Source organism: Nuphar pumila, chromosome 2 (assembly GCF_984573655.1).
Source record: "Nuphar pumila chromosome 2, dmNupPumi1.hap1.1, whole genome shotgun sequence".
Classification (NCBI taxonomy): Eukaryota; Viridiplantae; Streptophyta; class Magnoliopsida; order Nymphaeales; family Nymphaeaceae; genus Nuphar; species Nuphar pumila.
Window position 1 is genome coordinate 94,367,598 of NC_143250.1, and position 25,979 is coordinate 94,393,576.

General features: G+C 37.2%; 1 protein-coding gene across 2 annotated transcripts; it reads right to left on the minus strand.

Moving 5' to 3' along the window:
• Positions 1-4,157: 4,157 nt before the first annotated feature.
• LOC149846191 (sucrose nonfermenting 4-like protein) lies at positions 4,158-25,729 on the minus strand. Of its 2 annotated transcripts, none has more exons than XM_089996233.1 (14): positions 25,502-25,729; positions 24,658-25,280; positions 22,909-22,996; positions 22,314-22,493; positions 21,946-22,080; positions 21,780-21,839; positions 19,660-19,749; positions 9,135-9,251; positions 6,776-6,920; positions 6,520-6,690; positions 6,267-6,330; positions 6,046-6,115; positions 4,656-4,773; positions 4,158-4,587 (listed from the first exon to the last, which is right to left on the minus strand). In XM_089996233.1, exons 2-14 carry the CDS (start codon positions 24,810-24,812, stop codon positions 4,496-4,498), a joined length of 1,485 nt encoding a protein of 494 aa, XP_089852359.1. In that variant the 5' UTR covers positions 24,813-25,280; positions 25,502-25,729; the 3' UTR covers positions 4,158-4,495. The 2 variants fall into 2 exon arrangements, with proteins under 2 accessions (XP_089852359.1, XP_089852358.1); XM_089996232.1 differs by having other exon boundaries at positions 25,520-25,727.
• Between the last annotated feature and the right edge of the window lie 250 nt (positions 25,730-25,979).

The window sequence follows — 25,979 nt, forward strand, 5'->3', positions numbered from 1 at the left end:
CATACATAGCTACGCAGAACCCTGATTTTCTAGTGGATTTGGTTGATTCAATCTCAGATTCATGATAATCTCAGAAAGCGTGAATCTAAGATTTGGGGATCTTAGATTCATGATATCTGACACTTTTTAAAAGCATGTGATGGCCTAATCTCAAACCAGCACTGTAGTCCAACTTCAAGTAAACCAGATAATTGCATCGAGCCCTTCTGATATTATACTTGATTTGCTCAGCCAAAAGTAATCTTGTATTTTAAAAAATGTCATTATTTTTAGGGTGTTTTAGTTATTTTCATAAAGGTTGAATTCATAGTTTAATGTAGATTAGCCCATATATATTGTCACTAGAGCATGATAACTGAAATATGGGCATTTTCAACACTTTTTTTGCAAATCTAACCATGTGGATGTGCTTGGCATGGTGAATTTGCTAGGAATCAACCATTAGATTGTGGATTTTTGATGAAAAAATATGATTTTTGAATGCTTGAATATTTATGAAGATTATGAGGCATTGATTTTAAAGTCTTGAAAAAATCTCGTTTATGTATCAAAATGGGCGAGTTCTTATAAAACAAAGCATGTAGATCAAGTTCAAACGGTAGATTCAAGAGAAAAGAACAAAAAATCTTTGAAAATTGTGATTCACACATTAGTTTTCATATTCTAGTGAATATATACACACACACACCAGGCCAGTCTTTTGGGCTTTTAGGTGTTATTCCCCTGCAAAGATCTCTTTTTGCTGTTTTAATTCATCTTCTCTCTCTGTTTCTTGGGCAACATGTCCATAAGTGGAGTAACATTGCTTAGTATTGCGCATAGTATAAAACCTCTCAATAATCTGACCCATATATACCCATATCAAATAGAATGATGGAAATAAGACCAAACAATATCAATCCTTGACAGGCTCGTGTTAAATTGTTAAATTACGTAATATCCAAGATTGACAAAGTGAGTTATATGATCAGATATCTAGAACACGGGCTGTAGCCAAGGTAGTGCACCTTTTTGTCGTGCAGAGGCGAAAAAAAAAAACAATTCCAAAACATAAATAAATAATCATGTCATGGTGGCCAAGAAAGTGATGGTGTTTTGCTGTCTGCCACCATGAACTTCACCACGAAGTTTACAACCAACAAAATGTAATATAAACTTGTTAAGCTCCGTGCTTTACTCCTATTTATCCTAGGATTCTGTCAAATATTCAAATCAAAACCTTCTAAAACAAATGATTAGCATGCAGTGCACATATCAAGTTAAGACCAGCATGTGGAGTGTCAAATTTGAATCTCTCATGTTGCTAACTTGATGCATTCCCCTGGCTAAGTGGTGCAACCAAGGATTGGAATGCAAACCTTTCAAGGCCAACGTCTCGATGGACCTATCCAATGAGGGCACCATGTTATTCATTAAATACTTGATCTCTGGGGAAATCAATCCATAATCCAAAGTTCCTGTAGCAAATGCTGGATTCAACAGGGTCATTTTACAAATAATCTCATAGATTTCCTAGTGCTGCAACTCAGTTCTTGTCAAGCTCATAATTCTTTCTTTGGTTTGTAGTAAGAACCATACCTCCCAACTCAATTCACTTGGATTTGGATCTCTTAGATTTCTTTGGTTTCCTCTGAGCCATTTGTTTGTTGACGCCACGATATTATCCCTCCTTGATTCCAACAACACTTTCGTTGAAGGGTTGAGTAAGGTGAGAACCTGAGGCCAGCCACACCACTCCTTATCTTTCATGACAGCATCAATTGAAAAACTTCCTGCAAACAATGTCCCTTGTGGTTGCGAATTATAAACCCAAAATTTCAATGATGCTGAAACGTTCCATGAACACAGACTTAGAATCAGTCTTTGTCCGGTGGAAACTAGTACTCTAATCGATGCCACCGGACTGTGACATTTGCTTTGGAGTGTTGTAGGACTCGCAGAACTTGTTCCCTGATTAGACGTATATCATCTTTCTGAAGCTGAATTGCCGACTTCCTTATACCAAAAATTTGGGAATTGCGATTTTTTTACACTGCCCAAATAACCACATGGTAAACAACCACCCAACATTGAAGAACCTTCTTGTCAGGCATCCTGACAGCTTCCCACGAGTTGAGGAAGTTGTAATCCGATAATTCTGCAGTCTATCCTATGTAAGAAAGCACCCAGCAAAGGCCAACCTAAGAGTAATGGCTGCTAGTGGGAAACGATGCTTAGACCAAACTAGATGCTATATTTGATTTTTCTCAACAGATAGCATTCCAAACTGACTTTGTTGAAAATTCCTGCTTGGGATGCCACTCCAAACTGTCCATGGTATTGGGGAACCACTTCTGGGAATTGACTATTATTTTGACAGTCTACGGGACCTGGAGACAGGACTTTTTTGTAGAGATATCGAGGGAAGTTGTTCGGCTCAAGTTGGTCCCTAACTTTAACAACATAAATTTTCCCGTGTTAGCAGGGAGGAGATGAATAAGTGAGCCTTGAGGAGTCCATGGGTTGTGCCAAAACTCTACTTTATCTCCATTTTCAACATTCCATGAGACATGCTGGAGGATGGAGGCTGTACCTCTTTTAATACCTTTCCAACTATGAGACCCATGATTGCCATTGATTGGTGACTACATTGACTCAACATCGATGTACTTGTCATGGATGATGCAGGCTCAAGGTGATTCGTAATAACCTTCCAAGCAACACTTGCCGGACATGTTAGATTCTTCTCATTGCTCTTCCTAACTCCCAATCTACCTTCTTCAAGGGGTTTGTAAATGTTGTCCCAGTTTATAAGAAGAAGATGATTAGAGGTGAAGATTTCACTCCATAGGAATCGAGCAAGAATTCTATCAATTGCTGTAAGAACCGAGGTAGAAAGGAAGAAGACAATCATCCAATAGATCAGAAAGCATTAGAGTACCGATCGGATAAGGACCACCCTGGCAACTAAGGAGAGTTGCCAACCATCCCACCTTTTCATGTGCACACCGCGTTCCAAACAAGGACGAGAGTGGAAGTGGTCAAACCCTAGTTAATGCCTACCACTTCTCCCAAAGTCACATGGATTTGTCAAATCCACGAACCAAGGGCATCCTAGTTAATGCCTACTACTTCTCCCAAAAGACACCTGGATTTGTCAAATCCACGAACCAAGGGTATTCCATATTTGCAACCTTAACTGCCCTAGACAGGAAGTTCCCAAAACGGAGCGTAAAAGAGCTTTATTCATATTTAACCTAGGGAAACCTTGAGACCAGCCTAGGGCCTACTCTTGCTTTGTCTTGTGCAAAGGGTTACTGCCCTCAGGAGTTGAACCCAACGGACCGTCTGACAGACACAGACAGATCCAACTATGCTAACCCCTTTGGGTTGCCTAAAAGAGCTTTCGATTCATATAGTTCAGAAGAACCAGACAATGAAAAATCGTTGAATTCACAAATCTACATTGCTTAAAGAAATGTACCCAATCCTAGAGCTCTTGGAGTGCTGCAAAACAATTGAGCTACAACTAAACACTCAACTGGTTGCATTTGATGAATGAAATCTGATCTAGGATCCAAGGAATGACATACATTTCTGGAAAAGCAAACAGGTTAGGGCTTCCAATCAGAACTATGGATTATGCACGCCACAAATCACGACGGACGAACATGATACAAGCAACTTTGTGTGGAAGGTAAACAAGATATAGACAGCAAGACAGAGTGTCCAATCAGTGAAAGCAGTCTAGTGCAATGCCATTCATGAACAGGTTCATTCAGTATACCACGTATCCTCCAAAGCAAAGAAATCATTATCATGCTATGATGCGCAATGATTTGGCACCTCTAAAATTGCGGGCAATCCACCCTCGGACTAACCGATGCACAGAACAAGGTCCCTGCAGTTGAAGCATGTGTATGAACAAGAGCCATACATGCAAAATTCGCACCAACTAGGCTGCGTGAACCACTAAGATGAGAAATAGATATGGAGTAAATTATAAAGCCACCCAACTTTTGGGTTACCACAGTCGACTGCCTCCTTTTTATGAATTCCTAAGGCAGAAAATAAAGTTTTAGCCCGAAAATGCACCAACCTAGGCATGAGTTTATCAACCGTCAAATTTCTCCCATAAATGCCAAAAAAAATCTCGTGGCATCTTCATCAAGAATAAGTGGGAAAATAATCCAAGAATGGAAAATTTTCTTAATTTCATGATCGTGTGACAAAGTACAAGATCATAAAATATGAAGCCAATTAGCATGATAGCATCAATAATTTAAAAAGGCAAATATCAAATCCCTGATTTCCAGCCTCAAGTTGAACCTGCATCCCAATAAAACAGGCTCTGCAACCAAGGACCATCCAATCAAAGACAATGTTGAGATCCATATTCAACCATGAAATTTAAGCTGCCCCACTGGCACAAATAGCAGAGGCAAGTGAATTTTGTTTTCTTCAATTGCAAGGGACACCAGCAATGCCTTAACAGCCACTTTGTGAAGCATGTGAGCTAGCCAAACAAGAAGTTAAACACATCGCTCAATGACACAATGCCCTCAACCCGCTTGCTGCCAGCCTCCACAATGATTACTCGTCGAACCCCTATGGAAGTCAAATGGTATTAAGATTTCAGCCTTTAAGCAAAATTTCACCATTATCCAAATGATTACCTGGATTAGCCAAGCGCTCCATCACTTTCTGAAGGGGGTCTGTCCGAAGACACATCTGACATCTCTGCCCATTAAAGAAGCCGTAGGGCGAATTCACATCTTGTCCTAATTGCAATGCCTGGAAAATTCCACAGAAATTAACCAAGTCTTCAAAATGGAAAATAACTGACTACCAAACTATGCTTCAAAACAAGCCCGTGACTGCTTTTTCAGCGAAGTCTCTAACTTTTCCTAATACCCAAAGTACAACTATTTCGGTAATCACGGCAACACTTCATCAAATGGCCTGGTGTTATTAAGATTCTGAATCTTTACCCCATTATTACTCGTTTAAAGCCACTCAGCTCTTCAGGATTCAACAGAAACATAAGCAAGAAGAGGATGCATCAGCAAGGCAGATCCAGAAGAATTAAGTGGTTGTCTGGTGAGAGACCAAGTTTCTTCCAAACAGGGAAAAGACAAGCAGCAAACAAGTAAAGAAAAGAAAACAGTGGAGCATATAAGAGCGAAGCAGAACTTGCTGACCATCAAATATAATAGGCTAAGTATAGAAGGCAATAGTTGATATAGGTGATCTAACAGAATCAATGGACTGTTGCTTATACCATATGCTATTGCTGTTATGAGGTAACCACTAATTCAAACAGAAAATATAAAACATTTCAAGTTTTTGGAGGGATTAAGAACATAACATTCAGAGGAAATAAAGTGAACTGTGCCTGCATGGCTCCTTTTGTTTAAAAGATGGGCCACATAAATATTCTTTGCAATGGCCATGCAGGCAGACATGTTCGAAAAAACTATAGGCAATAATAGGTTGATAGGTGATGGGTTTTTTTTCTTGTTGTTTCTTTTTAATGACTATTGGGAGCCCGACCAAAAAAGAATTTTGATAGGAATTAAAGGCTTCTTTTTTGAGTTGGAGCTGGAGAAGGATTACAACCCTTGTAGGTACACAAGACAAACCTCAAGGACAAGCACTTTATGAGGGATTGATGCAACCAAGCAACATGCCTCCACACTAGTCGCCAATGCAAGACAAAAAGCTCGCTGCCTTACAGGCTTGGCCTATGGCAGTACTGTACTTTCGTCACAAAAGAACTTTCACCCATACTCAAGAGGACTGCTCCCCAAGGTCCTCCCATCAGAAAGAACCTTAGTCAAAAGTCCTCCGAAGATTGGAATTTCTGCAGCAACCACCTATGCAACATAGCCACTACCGACAACCGCCCATACAGACCCCTCAGGTTGCCTAACAGTTTGAGGCCTCTCGTGCGCTCAGGCAGTGTGGATATGGCATAAGAGTGCAATCTAGAACAGAACATCAACAATTCATCAAATGAAAAAGAAATGGATGAATTAACAAATAAAATAAACAAATAGTAATTACCTGATGAATACTTGTTTCATCAAGGTGAATCTGTGCATAAGCTCTATCTTTTGCCAAAGCTGTTATATCACTGTCAGGGAAAAAGACATCATTTCTAGATGACAGCAGAATTTTGGTCATTGGATGGTTCATCCATAGAATGCTTTAATATCATCTGTCCAGTAAAATTAGTATTTATAGGTGGAATGAGAGGTTGCATATATGGTGAAAGATAGATTTACCTTCTAGAATATATATCAACAAGAGAATTGTTATCATCAACTATAGGTATTGAACTAACTTCAGCTGCAAAGAGGCAAGGATCATGATCATAAATCTTCCAAGTTGTTGAAAATAGGAGAAAAAGTAAAAAATTTAAGGCCAAATAATTAAAACTTTTAAGAACTGAAGGCCAAGAATAGAAATCCCCCAACTGCAATTACCAGTGTGTTTGTTTTCGCATGCGCCTTTAGAAAAATGAGTAAAGGAACCCACCTTGGAGTAACAAAGATAGTGCAGAACTTAGTGATGCATTTGATTTGAGTGTGGCTAAATGGCGTTCATTTGATCCACCAATTGGAGCCCACGAACCCAAATTCATGGTGCAAATAGGTTGCTGTAGAATTGGTAGAGAACTGGATGAATGTCTAAAGTGCCTGCAAATACCTGGAATTTTTTCAATGGTGTAAATGTCAACCATAATTGCAGTAATGCCTTCAATCATAATCCAAAAATACAACACAAAGTTTACATTTCAGAATTCCTGAAAGCGATGCAATATGCAGCAATTGGGGGAAAAACCCATCGCGTGAAGAAGAATGGATTATAGGAACCGTAGCTACTTTGTTCTGTAAAATCTTTAATGCTACATCCTTCAAAGAATCATAAGGACTGGCCTGCACATATCCGATTACTCTTTAGGTCACTGAAATATAAAGACAAAGAGTACAATAAATAAAAGAAAATGAGTAATAAGCAACATCTGCACTTGAGCATAGCACAATCTAAAAAAAATACCGGAATAGCTATAACTACGTATGGAAAAAAAACTATAACTAGAACAGTAAAAAGAAACAAAGAAGAAATAAGATTGCACTAATAAAAAAAAAGTCATAGAAGAAAGGAACCTAAGGACCAAAAGACCAACACATGAAAATGAAAGAAAAATGAAGTCATATTTTTCAAAACACAGAAGTAAAAAGAATACAACATATTGTGCAATTAGAATAGGCAAACAAACAAGGAAATCCAGAATTATTATAAAGAAAAGTAGTAAAAGCAGTCTGAAATAAATAGCAGCTTATCCCAATAAATAATGGTGCACTCTAGATAAGGATTTCCGAAACAGGTGACTATCAGTTCAGTAGCAGATGTTTCAGCAAGGCTATTATTCTTAAAAGAGTTTCCTATCTCCAATTTGAATATTGGAATGACAATTGCCCAAATAGAGCCATGTCTGAGTCTAATTAGAATGACTGGTGACTTTTAATGCCCAAAAATCAGTTTTCTTTAGGAGAGGAAGTCACCCAATATGAAACTAGATAAATGTAAAATCCATGAAATTGTGAGTAGATTTTAAAGTATATTCCAGCATTTTAATTAATGATAAGATGTTCAGTAAATGAAAGAACAAGAACAAGCTAAAGGACACAAAGAAGCCATCTGCACAAAAAAAAATAAAGATTACCAACGGACAATGCTAAAATCCTCAGCTGAACAACATGAATCTGCAATGTGCAATACAGAAGAGGCGGAAGAGATAGAAAATGATCCTCAAGATCAATAGCCTCTAGAGAGAACTAGGCCAATCTCTCAAATCTAGGAGAAAAAAAACTTCAAATATAATAATGCTAGAGACAGTCCCTGAGTGGAACACCTAGACAAAGCTCCCGAGCATTTAAAGATGTACCATGTCACACTTGGTAGTGATTACATTGAACCCAAAAGAATGATCTTAATTCCCCAAAGATATGACTGACTCTGCAACCATGCAGAGGCAAGAAAAAAAATCAGATCCATCAGATATCAGAAGCACAACCAATGTCAAACCCAAGTTCAAGCACAGGACTAGAGGAATGAAATGAAAAAAAGGTTCCAAATGAATATATCAAGAAGACAAAAAACACAATCACAGATAACAGGTATACCTGAAAAAAAGATATCTACCTTCAAATCTGAGCAAATACATATGAACTCAAGGCAATAAGCAGGGAAGATACATCACAAAAGATCAAATCCCCAAGTTCCACATTCTCGCTGGTATTCATGAGAAGGATTAGTTTTTATTAACCTTCCAGGAAATTTAACAAGCAGGAATATCAAAGCATGACCTACCTGTGTGAGGAAAGCCCACCACTTCCAGTAACTAAGGGAAGCATCCAAACAAGTTCTCAACTCATCAGATAAATCAAAACTAAAAGACACTAGGCATTTCCAATGTGATTTTCATATAAAGTAAAGCAAGAGCATACCATCCAAATCCTAAAATCTTTCTTCCATTACATTTTCATAGTTAATTGATAAAACATCTGTTCTACGCCCCAGAACTGCAAGGATTATACTACCAGGGCAGGAACAAATTCGTAGGCCAATCTTTATTATGGCTGGCAGCTTCTAACTTTAGCTTGATAAACAATAGTTTAACTAAATTATATGCTAAAGTTCAATAGTAGACTATAAGATGTGCACTCCACTACATAACAAAGAAAAAATAGTAGAGAAGGCTACATAATCAGAAAAAACGAGATCCATGGCAAAACTAAAATTCTGTTTTGGGCTGAACTGCAGAGAAGTAGACGAGTCACTCAATGCCAAGAGAAAATTTTCAATGGTGAAACCGAAGAATATGCAGGCTCAAAAAGACAAATTCGAGGAAGATTATTGTAATATCTTGAAGCAAATTTGGCATAACTCATACATACAAGCTAAGACAAAATACAATTGGAAAGAATATATTTGGTGGTCCAAGATAGAAATGAACAAGGATACAACAAAGGGAGAAAATTTTTATTGCTAACTTCTTCCACAGTAATGAACACTATCTCAAAAGGAAAGAGAAATAACCCTTATGAAAAAAACATATAATATGATGCAAAGATGGAAACTCTCACATAAACAAGTGGTCTTCGAACATTTTTTCTGTGGAGATGCAATTTCTCTTCCTTCCAAGCAGATATTGTATGAGTCTCAAGCTCTTCCTCTGTCAATATTGACCCGTGGTTTCCAAGCTGCACTAAAAAAACATTAGAGAGGATTCTAACAAAATGCAACTAATGAACTTCAGACACTGCAGTAATACAACTCTTTAGATAGATTTCTTCCCTCATCACCTATCATCAAGCTAGCATTGCAATGCATGGAAAGTCACTTTATCAAATGATGCTCCCAAGACTCTCAACAGGAAACTATTTACAATAGAGTGACCAAGAAAAACCCGATAATGGCTAGCTGAAAGCATTCTGATTAAGCATGTCATAGCTAGTATTCCTTCATATCCAAATGACACCTTTTTTCAATATCCCAAAGATTTTTTTAGGGAAAATATCCCAAGAAAAATTAGAAAGGGGATAACTGAGATCATCAGATCTTTCTTATCAAGGTGGTTAAACAACACTAGAGGAGGCAGTTTGGTGAACTAGAAGTAGGTTATATAGTTGCTTGATTTGGGAGGTCAAGGCATCAGAAGACTAGGTCAAATGAATAAGGACCTCCTAACAAAGTCATGATGTCTCTATGTACTGACCATGTATGGGGTGGCAGTTAGTCTTGGACTTGAGAGATATCAAGCATGTGGAAAACGGGTTCAGGAGGGGATGGTTTCCTGTTCTTAAGGAAGCTACAGCAGATATAAAGGCTGAATTGGGGAGGAGAAGTTCTTAATTATTCTCAAAACAAAAATGGTGCGATTAATATACTTTGACTGAGAAGTTTCCAGTACCTTTCAGAAAGACATGAACAAGAAGTAATTAATTGTTGGTCACAGAGTGAGGGATGGAAGTCATCTTTCAAAGAAACTTCCAAGGACAGTGATTTTGATAATTGAACTATTGGACTTCAGAATGGAAGCCAGGAAGGAGGATGGTCAAATTGTTCGAGGGTGTAACAAATCATGCCTATTTGTCATTTAAAGCTCTTTGCAAATCCCTGATTGAACCTGGTGTGGCATTTCTTTTTAAGGAAACCATATGTAATTTCAGATCAGGAGAAAGTGTAGCTACACAACATAGAGTCTTAATTTTAGATCTTAGAATTAGACAATGCCGCAAAAGGGATAGACATAGGATAGATCCTAGAATTAAGTGGTGGGCACTGAAAGGAGCTAAACAAGGAATGTTTGTAGAGCAGGTAGTTAAGGAAGTTGATTGGTGTCTCGAGGAGGATTCAGAATCAATGTGGAATAAGATAGCGGGTGGTATGAGAAAAGTAGCTAAGGAGGTATTGGGTGAGTCTAAAGGCGGTGCACCACTAGGTAAGGATACATCATGGTGGAACGAGGATGTCAAATTAGCTATTAAGGTTAAAAGAGAGTGTTATAGAAATCTAAGTAAGAGTCGTGATAATGAGAATTTGGAGAAGTATATGATAGCAAAGAAGGAAGCTAAAAAAGTTGTTCGAAACGCGAGGGCTAAGGTATATAAGGAGGTTTATGACAAGTTGGATACCAAAGAAGGCGAGAAGGATATTTATAGGCTTGCAAAGATGAGAGATAGGAAATCGAAGGATTTGGGTATGGTTAGATGTATCAAAGATGAAACGCAAAGGGTTTTAGTCAAAGATGAGGAGATTAAGGAGAGATGGAAAGATTATTTTGATAAGCTATTTAATGATAGTCATGCTCAAGATCTTGGAGACTTCTCCATTCCTTTTCATGAGATAAATCGTGACTTCATGCGCAAGATTCAAAAGAAAGAAATTGCAGAGGCTTTGAAGAAAATGAAGTCAAGAAGGGCAGTTGGCCCAGATGGTATACCTATCGAGGCTTGGAAATGCTTGGGAGAGAAAGGTTTAGAATGGTTGACAAATCTTTTTAACTTGATTTGGCGAACAAATAAGATGCCTAATGAGTGGAGGAAGAGTACTTTGGTGCCTTTATATAAGAATAAGGGTGATATACAAGATTGCACAAACTATCGTGGTATAAAACTCATGAGTCATACTATGAAACTTTGGGAGAGGGTGATTGAGTCTAGGTTGAGGAAGGTTGTCATGATATCGGAGAATCAATTTGGTTTTATGCCTGGAAGATCAACTATGGAAGCTATACATCTTCTTAGACAACTTATTGAAAGATATAGAGAGAGGAACAAAGATTTGCATATGGTTTTTATTGATTTAGAGAAGGCATACGATAGAGTACCTAGGGACGTTCTCTGGTGGACAATGATGAAGAAAGGTGTTTCTCTCAAGTACATTAGTATAATTAAAGATATGTATGAAGGAGTAGTAACCAATGTCCGCACTTGTGGAGGGGTGACAACCAATTTTCCGATAACGGTTGGGTTACATCAAGGATCTGCTTTAAGCCCTTTCCTATTTGCGATAGTGATGGATGAGCTTACGAGATCAATTCAAGAAAATGTACCGTGGTGTATGTTGTTTGCTGATGATATTGTTTTGATTGATGAGTCTAGAGCTGGGGTTAATGCTAAGTTAGAATTATGGAGACAGACATTGGAAGCTAGAGGTTTTAAGTTGAGTAAGAGTAAGACTGAATATATGGAATGTCGGTTTAGTAAGCAACGAAGTAGTGATGGGAGTGTAGTGAAGCTTGGTGAGCAAGATATACCGGTGAATGATTATTTCAAATATTTGGGATCTATCATTCAAAAGTATGGAGAAATTGATGGAGATGTAAATCATAGGATAAAGGTTGGGTGGATGAAATGGAAAAGTGCTACTGGAGTGTTGTGCGATCGTAGAATGCCATTGCGGTTGAAGGGAAAGTTTTATAGGACGACTATTAGACCCGCTTTACTATATGGTACGGAATGTTGGGCTGCCAAGAGACATCATATTCAAAAAATGAGTGTAGCTGAGATGCGGATGCTTAGATGGATGTGTGGAAATACAATAAAAGATAAGATTCGGAACGAAGAGATACGTAAGAAGGTAGGTGTTGCACCCATTGAGAATAAGATGCGAGAGAATCGTTTACGGTGGTTTGGACATATTCGGCGAAGGCCTAATGATGCTCCAGTTAGAAGGTTGGAGAAATGGGAAAATATATTAGTTAAAAGAGGTAGGGGTAGGCCTAGGAAGACTTGGATGGAGATGATAGGAAAGGATATGAATGCTTTGAACCTCACCGAGGACATGGCGTTGGATAGAAATGATTGGAGGAAAAGGATTCATGTGGAAGACCCAAAATGAATTTCTTTTTTGGTTCATATCGCTGACCCCAATTGTTTTGGGATGAAGGCGTAGTTGTTGTTGTTGTTGTATATGTAATTTCAGATCAAAAGTTTTCACGTTGCTAATTCCCATAGTCAAGACACATACCCAAAATGACATCACAAAGAAAGGTCCAGAATATTGGTTGATGTATTATGCCTAGCTGTGACAAATAGCCAAATAGTCAACTAAGCACCTGCGTTGGTACAGTTCCTTCTTCCAAGAGCTATTTGGATTAGTCCATGTAAGTACTTATTTGGGATCAAATCATTGCATTAGAGATGCCCATCCTATCAAGAGTTGTATGAGTAAAAGCCTTGCTGGTTTTTTCAGTTAGAAAGGGATGGTCAAATCTTTAGGGATTATTTCTCCAGGTTAAATACCATTCATCATGAAATTCAATAATATATCACTGAATGTGCAATAGAAAAACAGCCTCAACCTGAATATCTTGGATGGTTCATCTGAGATTGGTAAAACAATCTCTGACTTGACTTTAGTTTATGTGCTTCCTACTAATAAAATTTTTGCTTCTCAAAAAATATATTATGAGATGTCAACAAGAAACTTCAACATCATTATCACTATGAGTGAGTGTCTAAATTATATGTCATGAAAATACAAGTACAACCCAACATGCAACGCAAGTACTAAGCACAAATTTGAAAATCTTATGGGAAAAAGGACAAGCACACAGATTTTTTTATTTTTTAATCAATAAAAGTTTTTTTTTATTTTTAATACATAAAATGCATTTTAAGTTAAAATATTATTAAGGTTATACAAAAACATTGAAATAATATCTGTATGTGCCAGTGTCTGGTAATGTCACCAGGGTTACACCACCAAAATGGTGTATCCCAGTGACATATGGACCAAGCTTGGACATCAAACTAGAGTTGAGGATGTCAGGTAATTCAAGGGTTGCTACCAGCTCAAGCAACTCAGCAAGTCCACCAAGGTGAAAAAGGGATGTAAAGGGGTCGGGCTTGTTTTGGATTTAGGTAATACCAAGTACGATTAAATCCGATGCACATATTTGGATTTGGACCCAGACTCATGTTCAAATCACTCCAACTGAATTTGACTCTGATTGAAACTGCAACATCCAATCCGACCTGAAATTGGAACTGTAGTTGGATTTGGTCAACTTTGAGTTATGTATAAACTCATTTGCTACTTTTCTAGTATAAATTGTTAAAAATTGTAAATATATATATATATATAATGTATCTTTATATAAATATATTTTTCTTGTAACTAGATTAGAATGTTAGGTTATTTCTTTGGTCTTGTTTGAACTAGTCAAACACTTGTTGACTAGTCAACAAGAGAGTCGTTGGGAGGCCCAACGACTCTATTGAGAGCCGTTGGACCCTCCCAACGACTCTTTTGGAGCCTCTAATGTTTATATAGGGGTTAAAACCCATCTCAAATGTAATCCTTATTGCATGAAGGTTATTACTAAAATATTATTTATTTTTAAGCTTCTTGTCTTGCCCCTTGTGTGGGTTTTATGAGAAAGCCCATGTGTGGCTTTTTGGTGTGTTTTGTGAGTGAGCCCATTTGTGGCTTTTTGTGTTCACTTTAGCATTGTGGTGGATCTTGATAGTGGCTTCCGTTTTCTTTACATGGTATCAAAGCAAGGTTCACTCTTGAGTCCTTGACTCTTGAGGATTGTGTATTGCCTTGTTTTTCGTGTTCGTGGGAGAAAGAAATTCTTGATGATTCAAGTGCTCGTGTGTTCATGGTGGTTTGCTCATACTACTACTCTCTCCTTTCTCATCTTCTACTCTTGTTCTTTTTTCTTTTCTTCTCTTTCTCTCTACTTTGTAAGGATGGATGACAATGAGAAAGTCACCATCGTACCAATAAAACTCAATGATACTAATTTAGTAACGTAGTCTTCAATAATGAAGCACCACATATGGGAAAAAGGATTCTGCGGATTAATTGATGGTTCTGATCCGGAGTCTAAACTAGTCATCACAAAGCTAGAGAACGAAAAAAAGGTGCCTCTTGCGGATGGAGAGAAGACTAAGGCTCTAACCACTTATGAAAAAAAAGTGAAAAGAGTAAAGAATGGGGCATGCCAAGATTATGTATTGGTTAATCAATAGCGTTGATATTAAAAAATGCTCTAGTCTCGCAAAATTTGAGCGGGCTAACAAAGCTTGAGAATACCTTAAGAATATGTACTCTCTTAAGAATATTTCTAATGTGTGTAATCTTCAAAATAAAGTTCGTACATATGACTCAAAAAGACAAAAGTATTATGGAATACTAGAATGAATTCTCCGAACTTTGGGAAGAATTATCTATTCTTGAGCCTAAGTGGCATTGAACGGAAGATATAGAGTTTCGACAAAAACAACTTGATGTGAAATAGTTCTATCAATTTATAAATAGCTTGAGGCCGAAGTTTGAAAGCACCAAATCCGCTCTTCTTCGTAGAGGAAAAATACCCTCTATTATTGAACATTTTAAAGAATTGAGTATGGAAGAGAATAAGTTAAAGGGACACTCTTTGAAAAATGAAGATGACACGGTTTTGTCAGTTTCTAAACCGAAAAACTACATGTGCCCCTACAAACCACCTCATTGAAAGCAAAGAAATGAGCGTGATAACAAGCCTTATTGGAAACAAGGCAATGATTATGACAGGAAAAAAATTATTTGTGATAACTATCATGAACCCGAGCACACTAAGCCTCATTGTCCAAAGTTTAGAACAAGGGAGGAAAAGAAAGTGGCTTCATTTGGCTCTTCACAAGAAACTAATGATGAACACGTATCAATGGCACAACTTATGGAGATTTTCCAACCACTTCTCAAAGGAGTATCTTCTTCTTCTTCAAATGAAGCCTCAACTTGTGAGGCAGTTTCATTCTTCTCCAATCCCGGTACAAGTCCTTGGCTTCTTGATTTTGGTTTTAACAACTCAAGCATGTCAAATGTTTTTACAATTGATGGTACATCTCTTGAAATAGAAAGAATGGAGAATTTTGAAGAAAAAAAATTACAACACTCAAAAAAAATTGCCATTCCAAAAGTTTGATACATTCCCAAATTAAATTTAAATCTCTTATCAGTTTCACAAATATCTGACCATGGATATAATGCCTCATTCTCTTCTAATGGATGTGCACAAGCAACTTGGTCATCCTAATGTATCCAAAATTCAATATTTTTCAAATTTATAAAAAAATTGTAACTGAAAATTTTACGTGTTAGAGCTAAATATTTCATGAAAGAACTTTCTTTTCTTCTAGACCGCTTGAGCTAATACATTCAGATGTTTGAGGGTCAACACCAGTTATATGGTGGATAGGCATACGATGTGATTTTTGTTGATGATTTTTTAGGTATACTTGGATCTACTTTCTCAAACATAAATATGAGGTCTTCTTACATTTTCAAATATTTCACAACTTGGTCAAAAATAAGTTTGAAAAAGATATTTTTATTTTTCGCAATTTAAAGATTATCTAAATTAACATGGTATCACACATTAAAGATCTTGCCCTCATACACAACAAAATGGTTTCGCAGAACGAAAACACAGACATATTATAGAAACGACCAGAACTCTACTAATAACAAATCAAGTGTCACCGCTATGTATTTCATCAATAAAATGCCTTCTTCTTTACAAAATATAACACCAATTGAAGAACTCTTTAAATTATCTCCTAATTATGCTAGACTAAGATTTTTTGGGTGAAAATGTTTTGTTTTTACTAACAAAAATGATAAACTCTCCCCCCATGCTATTTCTTTTGCCTTCTTGGGTTATGCAGATAACCAAAAAGGCTACAGGTGCTTTGATCTTAAAAATAAAAAATTACATGTTTCACGTAATGTGACCTTCTTAGAAAAAGAAAGTTTTTTTGACTTGGAAAAAGGGAAGGAAATAGATGAGTATACTTTTTATTTGATTTAAGTTCAAGTCATGAAAAATGTGATTATTAATGTGATCTGGATAGTGGTCTTGAGATAATTGATGAATGTGATCTTGATAATGGTCATGATGATATAATTACCAAAGAGCAACTTCATAAGAACAAAAATTATTTAAATATTCTAAGTATAGGGACATTAACCAACCATGTGCACTGGAGAAATATGTTGATCACAACCTGAAGTTTATATTAGAAGGTCATCCAGGATTTCAAAAACACATGAAAAGTTTGTATCTTATGATTTTTTTTCTCTAAAATATAAGACATTTATTGCATTAATCTATTCATATATAGAACCTTCAACCTATACTCAAGCTAAAGAACATTATGAATGGGTAGAAGCCATGAGAATAGAGTTAAAAACTTTAGAAAAGGCTAATACATGGACCATTCAAGATATTCCAAAAAAAAAAACCTATAAGTTGTAGGTGGGTATACAAAATTAAAACAAAGAGTGATGAAACTCTTGAAAGATATAAAGTCGGATTAGTTGTTAAGGGATATTATCAAGAATATGGTATAGATTACGAGGAAACCTTTGCTCCAGTTATTATAATGACTATTGTTCGAACTCTAGTAGCATTAGCCTCTGTTCGAAAATGGCCTATATTTCAAATGAATGTTAAAAATATTTTTCTTAATGAAAACCTAGTTGAAGAAGTTTTATATAGAGGCACCACCAGGTATAAGTGTTCCTAAGGGTAAAATTCTTCGTTTGGAAAAGGCTATTTATGGACTTAAACAAGCCCCAAAGGCTTGGTATGACCGGTTTAATAGAGTTATGCTTGATATTGGATTTAAAACTTGTTTGATTGACATTGCACTATTTGTTAAGATTTTTTATGTAAGTATTCTTCTTCTTCTTCTCTATGTGGACGAACATCACCGGGGGAGATAAACAGGGAGTTGAAAATATTAAAAAACTTCTCAAAAAATATTTTGAAATGACTGATTTAGGATTCTTAAAATATTTCTTAAGAATCAAAGTTGCTTACACTCTTAGAAAATATTTATTATCTCAGTCTAAATTTGCTTTTGACATTATCTCCAGGTTTGGTATATAAGAAAGTTGACACCCCCGATATTGCCAACACCAAGATGCGAATTGATGATGGAGAACTTCTCGAAGATCCTACTCCTTAGCAACAACTTATTTGGGCACTCTCTTACCTTTCAATTACTAGACCTAACATAACACACGTACACACAATTAGTCAATTTCAACACGCTCTCACTTTTGTTCACATGAGAGTCGTTTTGCATATTATTTGATATATTAAGACTTTTCTTTCTCGAGGCCTCTTTCTATCTACTTCATCTTCTTTAGATTTAATCACTTATACTGATGTTGATTGAGGAGGTGATCCCAATAACAAATACTCAACCACGGGTTTTTGTGTTTTCTTAGGTGAATATTTGATTTCATGGCAATGCAAGAAACAACATAAGGTTTCGCTTTCATCAACCGAGTGTGAATATCGGGTCATGACAACTAAAACGATGAAGGTAGTCTGGCTCAGAAGGTTGTTGGCTAATATGGAAGCGCAAGTGACATGAGCCTCCTGCATGTGTTGTGACAACAAGAGTGTGATCTACATTGCCAGCAATTGTACTTTTCATGAGCGTACTAAACATATCAAAATGGATTGTCACTACGTTCAAGAGGAATATCTACATGGGACCATTGATCTGCCTTATGTTACATCAGAATACCAGTTAGTAGATTTCTTCACCAAACATCTAGTTTCTCCCCGTTTTCACTTCTTATTAGACAAACTTTCAGTTATTGTACCATAAGTTTGAAGGGGAGTGTTAAAAAATGTAAATATATATATTTATATATATTATGTATATTTATATAAATATATTTTTCTTGTAACTAGGATAGAATTGTTAGGTTAGTTTTTTAGGTCTTGTTTGAACTAGTCAGCACTTGTTGACTAGTCCCAATGGCTCTATTCCCAACAACTCTCTTGGAGCCTCTCATGTTTGTGTATATATAGGGGTTGAAACTCCTCTCAAATGTAATGCTTCTTGCATGAAGGTTATCAATAAAAATATTATTTATTTTTAAGCTTCATGTCTTGCCCCTTGTGTGGGTTTTGTGAGAAAGCCATGTGTGGCTTTTTAGTGTGTTTTGTGAGTGAGCCCATTTGTGGCTTTTTGTGTTCGCTTTAGCATTGTGGTGGATCTTGTTGGTGGCTTCCCTTTTCTTTATATAAATATTATAACATCTTTTCTTATTATTACTTTCCAACATGGCAGCAAGCAGTAAAGATGTTATTGATTTGTTCTTGACCTTACAACAAGTTGACACCAGGTATAATAAATTTGAAACCCTCCAAACACCAAATGTGAGGTTTACATAACATATATGCATACATACATACATAATATATATATATATATATATAGTCACCAATATCGTCAATATTTTGAAAATATCTCTATATAGATATTTCAAGGTCTGCCAATATTTTCGTGATATTTTCAAAAATACATCTTTGTTGTATGTTTTAAGTATCTTTTTTTCTTTCTTTTATATTATAAAACTTTTCTAATTGTTTCTTTGTATATTTTTCAAGAAAAATACTATAAAACCTATTATTTTGTTTCTTTTTGTCAATCATTATATATTTTTTTAAATTTAGTACTTTGATATTTTCCCACAACTTTTTTTGAGAAAAAAGAAGTTAAAAAAAAAACTCCCCAAAAAACCTTGCTGAGAACAATACTGGTGACTGATATATTCATCTATCTATATATATACATATATATATATATGTATTATAAGAATTCAATCAGATCAGAGTGATAACCCAAACCTGAATTCGATCAGAATCTACTATATTAAACTGAATCCAACCCAAACAGTTGGATTTAAGTTTCTTTAGCAAACCCAACTAAACAGATCTGGTCAGATATCTGACCCAAACACACATGTTTGACATACCTAAAGATTCATAATTCTAAATACAGAGTCAGATAAGGCCATGTCAACACACCCAAGTTCCAAGCCATATCTTTACATTGGTAACATATTAAGCACTTGCACGAGGCGCGTAATCTCCATCAAAATATGCAACATATAACAAGGTTTCCTGATGGATATTCCCAAACATGCCAAAAATCCTATTACTAGTAAAGGCTCCTCAATGGATAAGACCATGACTAAAATAACTCCAGTAAAATAATCCCCCTTTCAAAGTGAAAGGACAAAATATAGCCATAAGAAAAGAAAAAGATTCAAACAAAGGAAAGTAAGAAAAAAATCTATGCTCACTTCTCTTAAAATTAGAATGAAGTCTAATGCACTTAGCACCCCTACAAACTGCCCTCTGTAGAAGTCCCAAAGAGGAGCTACTGGAATTCCCTGTAACATTATATTAAAAAAATTTAATGGTCAGATGAGAGAGAGAGAGAAACTAAAGCAATTCATTAAGCATTATACAAGTAAAGCAAAAACTAGGAAGGAACCTCATATAAAAAATACTTCACACGATAGGTGACACCCGATTATGACTACAGAACCACAGATTCTAGTGTAGTGTCTTTCCTTTTCATTCTGAACAATATAGCCCAATTTTTCCTTTATTATTTTGTGTTCTGTTCTCTTGATCATCCTGACATGGCTTAGGAAAATGAGCATCAATTTTCTGGGTAGCTTAATTTTATGATTGGCAAGCAAGAAGGATGCTAGAACAAGCTTCCAGTTGTCCTCACAAAGTGGTCAAGAACCAGTCAAACCATGCCAACCTACTGAGATTGCACCTCTTTTACTGGATGCTTTCTTTTCTCCTCCTTTTCAACCTAGCGAAAAAAAACCAATAACCCTTTTTCCCAATATTAAGCTTTTAAGCTCAGATTGCAAGATCAATGCCTAAAAAGCTCCACAACAATTTATTTAAAATGCCCCAATCTTTATGAGCAATTAAAATCAAATCTAGATCATACGTTGTTAGACATCAATGGTATAGATTTTCTATAATTACTACTTGTACAGTATTTGCATATCTATGTAACATAGACTCGCCTAAGAGGTCGCTGCATCCGCGTCCACGCGACATAACGGGGATGCGGTCAACCACACTGAGCCTATTTTTGTCCAAAAAATGGGCTCGGTCAACTCTGACTGAGTGTATTTTTGTCCAAACCTTTTTGTTAAAAAGTAAAACAAAAAACAAAAAAGAGGGTGGGGGAATTTAGGGCATGACTTGTGCCCTTGCCCTCCTCTGCTTACGCCGCCCTCTCCCCTTTTTCTTCTTCTCCCAACCCCCCCCCCTGCCTCTTTTCCCCACGCTGATGCTCTCTCTCCCTTCAAATTTTTTATAAGACCTTATAACATCTGGCACAAACAAGCAACTAGGTGTTATAAATCTGAATGATACCTGGGTTAGACCCAGACCTGGATATAGATCATACCTGGGCCACACCCAGGCCTGAGTCTGGATCATACCTGGGTCACATCAGGCTTGGACTGATCCAGGTCTGAATCAGTCCACAGTCTGATCCAGACTTGGGTCGAAGCAACCCAGATCTGAACCAGACCAGGACCTATTTTGGCGCAGGTCTGGGTCAGACCTTGGTCAAAGTAAACTCAAACTCAGACCCACCAATATATATATATATATATATATATATATATATAATATACCCCTTCCTGCACCCCCACACCCAAGTTTTTTTAAAGTGCAGTATCGCTGCACATGCACCCACACCTATGTGTCATAGTTGTATATTATATAATAAAACTATATAACCATACTGCTCAAGCCTAAGCAATCTTTGACCTGTCAATCACCTTGGCTTGAACCCTTTTACTGTTTAGCATTTTACTCCCATGTCTATGACATGCGTGCAAGCCCACATTTTACCATAACAATCTTGGTTACCATGAATCCCTCTCAACTTCTAAAAGCCACCACTCTTGGTGAGGGCAGCCTGGTGGTAGATCAACAATCTCTAAAACTGAACAAATAGGACACATTAACCAAACCCTTGAAAATTGTTTGGAGGCAAGCAAAATTGGCCGTGATCAGAAAGAACATGACAGGTTTGAATATCTTTGATGTGTGTGTCTCATGGAGACATCATAGAAGAGTACATCAACAATTTACTCATTCCTTCATTCAATCTGCAATCATAATACATAATAATCAGAAGAACAATATAGTTTTCCCTCTTTCTTTTTATCTGATTACTTAACTATCTTTTTATCTGTATTATTTCACATAGTTAAAACTGTTATGACCATGTCTAATCACTTTTCATCAGGCTAAAAACAAAAAAGAACAGAAACAATCTTTACGTAAAACGGATGGATGACTGAAGCAACTATAGATTTACATATTTGAGTTAGACGGATGATGTTTTTTTCATATGCAGTAAGGCATGAGAACATACCTGTTCATAAAGGATATGAAATGCTTGTTTCACGGGCAGGTTAACATCCAATGCAATCACCTAAAGAATGCCTTAGTTGTATCAGAAACAGGAATAACATTGGGGAAGAAAATGAATATCAAGGGATAGCACATTGGCTTAAAAAAGGTGGGTGAAGAATGCAAACCTTGCCTGACTCAGGCATTAACTCATATGCAGTATGAGCGGATAAGAATGCAGATATTCGATGGCGTGATACATTTATATCAGTGTCTGACATTCTTAACATTGGCTCCGGCAGAGCACCATCTGACAATGTGACCTATTTGGTGTCACAGGAATAATCATAAAGACAATTAAAACAGCTCAATCCAGTAAATTTGAAAGTGTACTGCCCGACATAGGGAATTGAAAACCAAAGCATGGACTGAACTTTACATCTTCAGAAGAATTTTGAACAAAAACAAACTAATCACACAGTCAACTGCAGGAATGCACAGGGAATTAGTGTAAAGAAACAGTATTTTAACAAATAAAAAAACAAAAGAAACTTACCGCATGATCAAAATTATCGTTATCCACATCCATGTTCACTCTAGAGCCAGGAGTCTCCAGGCTCAATAAAACTGGGTCTGGTTCCCTGGTGATTGTGATAGTGTTCACTATTCCATAAGTCCCACTAGTGCATGGCTGATGTTCATCATGACGCCATTCCCCATCAACAAAAAATTTATACTGCAATCAGAAAAATAGAAAAAACACAAACATTCTAAGGGTGTCAGATATAAGATAAATGGGAACTAACTAACCCAGAGAAGGGGAAGGAAAAGAGAGAGGAAAAGATAGCTACTAAAATTGCACCTATTAATGCATGAGAGGTTGGAGGGGAAAATAGTTGCTCAAGCTCCTAAATCTCACCATGTTAACCAATCACTACAGGGGGAATGCTAGAATTTCTATTTATTTATGAGAACAAAAATTTCAATACATTTATGTAAACAGCATTCGATTTGCCAGAAAACATCCTCAATTGTGCTAGAATGCATTCATATGAAAATTAGTTAGATTCAAACTTCATTAAGGCTGCCAATTACACCTAGAATACAAAGTTACAAACAGAAGATACCATTATGCAGGACCGGATACTGACCTGATGATATCCAGGCATCACACTGCAGATAACCTGAAATACAGTAGGACAACCCTCCATTGGGGACATCAATATATGCTCAGACCACCTACGAGGGGAAAACAAGAACACTAAGTATGTTAACAAAAGTGGGTTAGTGCTCTTAAAACCTCCCAGTTTCCATACAAGCATAATTTAGAAAAAATGTTGCATCAAACTCTTTCAAATTTCATTGATCAGAGTCCTATGATGAATTTGGAACTCCCAGGAGAGAGAGAGAGAGAGGATATTTGAAACCCAGACCACGCAGAAAGCACCAAGTAGTTCAAAACCAACTACCAAGAAAATGCAACATGGTCCACAGGTACTGGGTCAAATGTCACTTTACATAAACTCAAGCAACCAGGCAAACAAACACATCACACTGAATTGGGATACATAGAAAATCTGAAGCCAAAACTGAAAAATAAACAATGTAAGAATACATAGAGATTGTGAGAATATATATATATAGGTATGCATGTATGTATGTACTTGAAAAATTGGTAGATGTTGCACCTACATGTGACCACCCTGCACCATCCAATCAAATGATCACATAGTAAAAAAAACTACAGATGTGATCCACGTGGCTTGTTTAGTAAGTAACAGGTTTTATACCATATGATAAGGAGGATATCCAAATACTTCAAAAATCAACAGCCCATAATGTTTATGACTCAAATAAATTGTGATTTTATTCTAAATATGATCCAAGATGTGATCTTAAGTGAATAAGTCATGTTGAAAACACTATGGGTCAGATTGAGTGAAATAAAGGTTATCAACTTTGTCGAAAATAAGTGTGATGCACATCTTAATCAACACACAACTCTCTCTCTCTCTCTCTCTCTATATATATATATATATATATATATATATATATATATATATATATATATATTACATATATATATATATATATTACATATATATATATATATATATTACATATATATATGTATATTACATAATGCAAGTAGAAGGATGTAGGAAGAGGAAGACCATTGAAGGCTTAGGGTACATTTGTTTAACAGTAAAACATGAGAAAGAGACCCATTTTCACATGAAAACTGCCTGTTTTCTCACGTGAAACAGAACTTATCAAAATTGTGGGATAGTCAATGGACTTTGTGTTTTCTGTTAACTGACCCTTTCCTACGAAATTCACATTAAGTCTCCCCCTGGGCAGTGCTTTCTCACAAGTGTCATGGCTGTTGCTTTTTGGTGGACCCAGTGGTCGGACCATTTTCTCAGGTAGCATGTAACAATCACTCAAAAATCAGTCATATTGAAATGATTTTTCTCACGATTTTAGTAACATAAGAAAATAAAATCATGTGTGTGAAACAAATGGGCTCTTAGAGGGATGCAGTGAGAGGTCATATGAAAAATTATGAATCGAGTAGAGTTGTAGCTCTAGATAAGAATGAATGCGAAATGAAGATTCATGATAATATACATATAGGGGTTAGTGACTGGTGTGAAGTCATATGTACAGAAACCTAATGCTTGTTGGTTTGACAGTGCTTCACACCCCAAAAGAAGGCGAGACATGTCTGAACCTAAGATTAGAAAGGGAAGTAGATATATATTTCGGGCGAGTGCGAGTGCATGACAACATGGATACCAATGGGCATGTTTGCTACTTTACGTGTATATAACCACATGTTGCACATCAAAGTAGAATAGCAGAATAGAACATAGAAGAAGGAAGAAGAGAGATCTCACCTTGTGAAAGAGCCGGTGAGGTAAACACGCCTGCCACCATATGGCCACACGAATCGCATAGGAACCGGTGAAACCGCAGCCACTCTGCTGGTTTCCGGCATTGAGTCCCCCATCCCAGAAGAGAACAACTTCTCGGGCCTCTGAAAAAATTGCATATACTGCGTCTGTCACCCAAAACCAGAGAATCGGAAGCCTTCAACTTCACCTCCTCGAAACTCAATATAGCACACTAGGCAGAAATACCAAACAAGGAATTCACCAACACCACAAGAAGCCCGTCAAGGTAGATCACCCTCCTCCAATGCAGGCCCTCGCCCATAGAAGGATGATAATTAGCGTTGTTTCCGTCAACAGGGATCCTCCACATTACGGTAGAGGACCCCTCAATGATCCCCCGTTCCCTTCAGAACCATCGAAAAACTAGGGAAAAAACGGTGACCCGACCAACGAAACGATCGAAACCAACTTCACGCCATCCACTGCATCGAAGATAGCCAACTCAACACATAAAATCCCTAAAGAACTTCCCCAACCCACAATTCTGCAGCAGCCACAGAACGAGCTCCCAAGATCAGACCCCCCGGATTCGCCGCCCTTGCAAATTCGCCGAGAAAATCAAAACCCTGCAACAACATCCAAATCCATAAACAGGCGAAGAAATGTAAACCCAACAATTCACCAACGCAACGCAGTGAACCAATCCACCCATCGCCACAAACAGCCCCCCCAAAAAAGCCCTAAAATCGACCCAAACGAAACCCTAACTCCAGATTGGAAAACGAACACCATCACAAATTCAAAGCAGATCAAACAAACCAAAAAGAAAAAATATGCAGAAATTCACCGATTATGCTCCGCCTACCGCTCATAGAGACAGATCTCCGCCGCTCCAGGATCGAAACTCGTCGTCTTCGCGAAACTCTCGATCACTCTTGACGGAGAACACGAAAGAGAGCGAATTTTTAATTTAATTGATTCATAAAATAATATGAAAAATACGTATATATATGTGAGGAGACGAGAAGCGGAGAAAAGAAATATATATATAAAAAGAGGAATATTTTTGGGAGAGAGAAAAGAGGGGGCTGGGAAGGGAAATAAATAGGGTTTCGGAAGAACGGGCAGCGGGCAGGGAGGGGGCAGCGGGCAGCGGGCAGGGGTTCGGAGCAGGAAGGTTAGGGTTTTATGGGCAGTGGGTGCAGATCGCTACGAGCCTCCGGCGCGTCGATGCGCGTCGTGGGTGCGGGCAGTCTCGCCGGGGTGGGCTCAGCTCGGCTAACAGATGTTCCCTGGCAAGGTGAGGGCTCGCCCTTCACTTGCGG

Bases quoted from the DNA above. Each gene is read 5' to 3' on its own strand.
- LOC149846191 (XM_089996233.1), bottom strand. From the start codon at position 24,812: ATGCAATTTTTTCAGAGGCCCGAGAAGTTGTTCTCTTCTGGGATGGGG. The intron at 22,081-22,313 runs GTAAGTTTCTTT...GACACCAAATAG, and splicing joins ACGATAATTTTGATCATGCG to GTCACATTGTCAGATGGTGC. The intron at 6,921-9,134 runs GTGAGAGTTTCC...GGATATGTGCAG, and splicing joins TTCGAAGACCACTTGTTTAT to GCCAGTCCTTATGATTCTTT.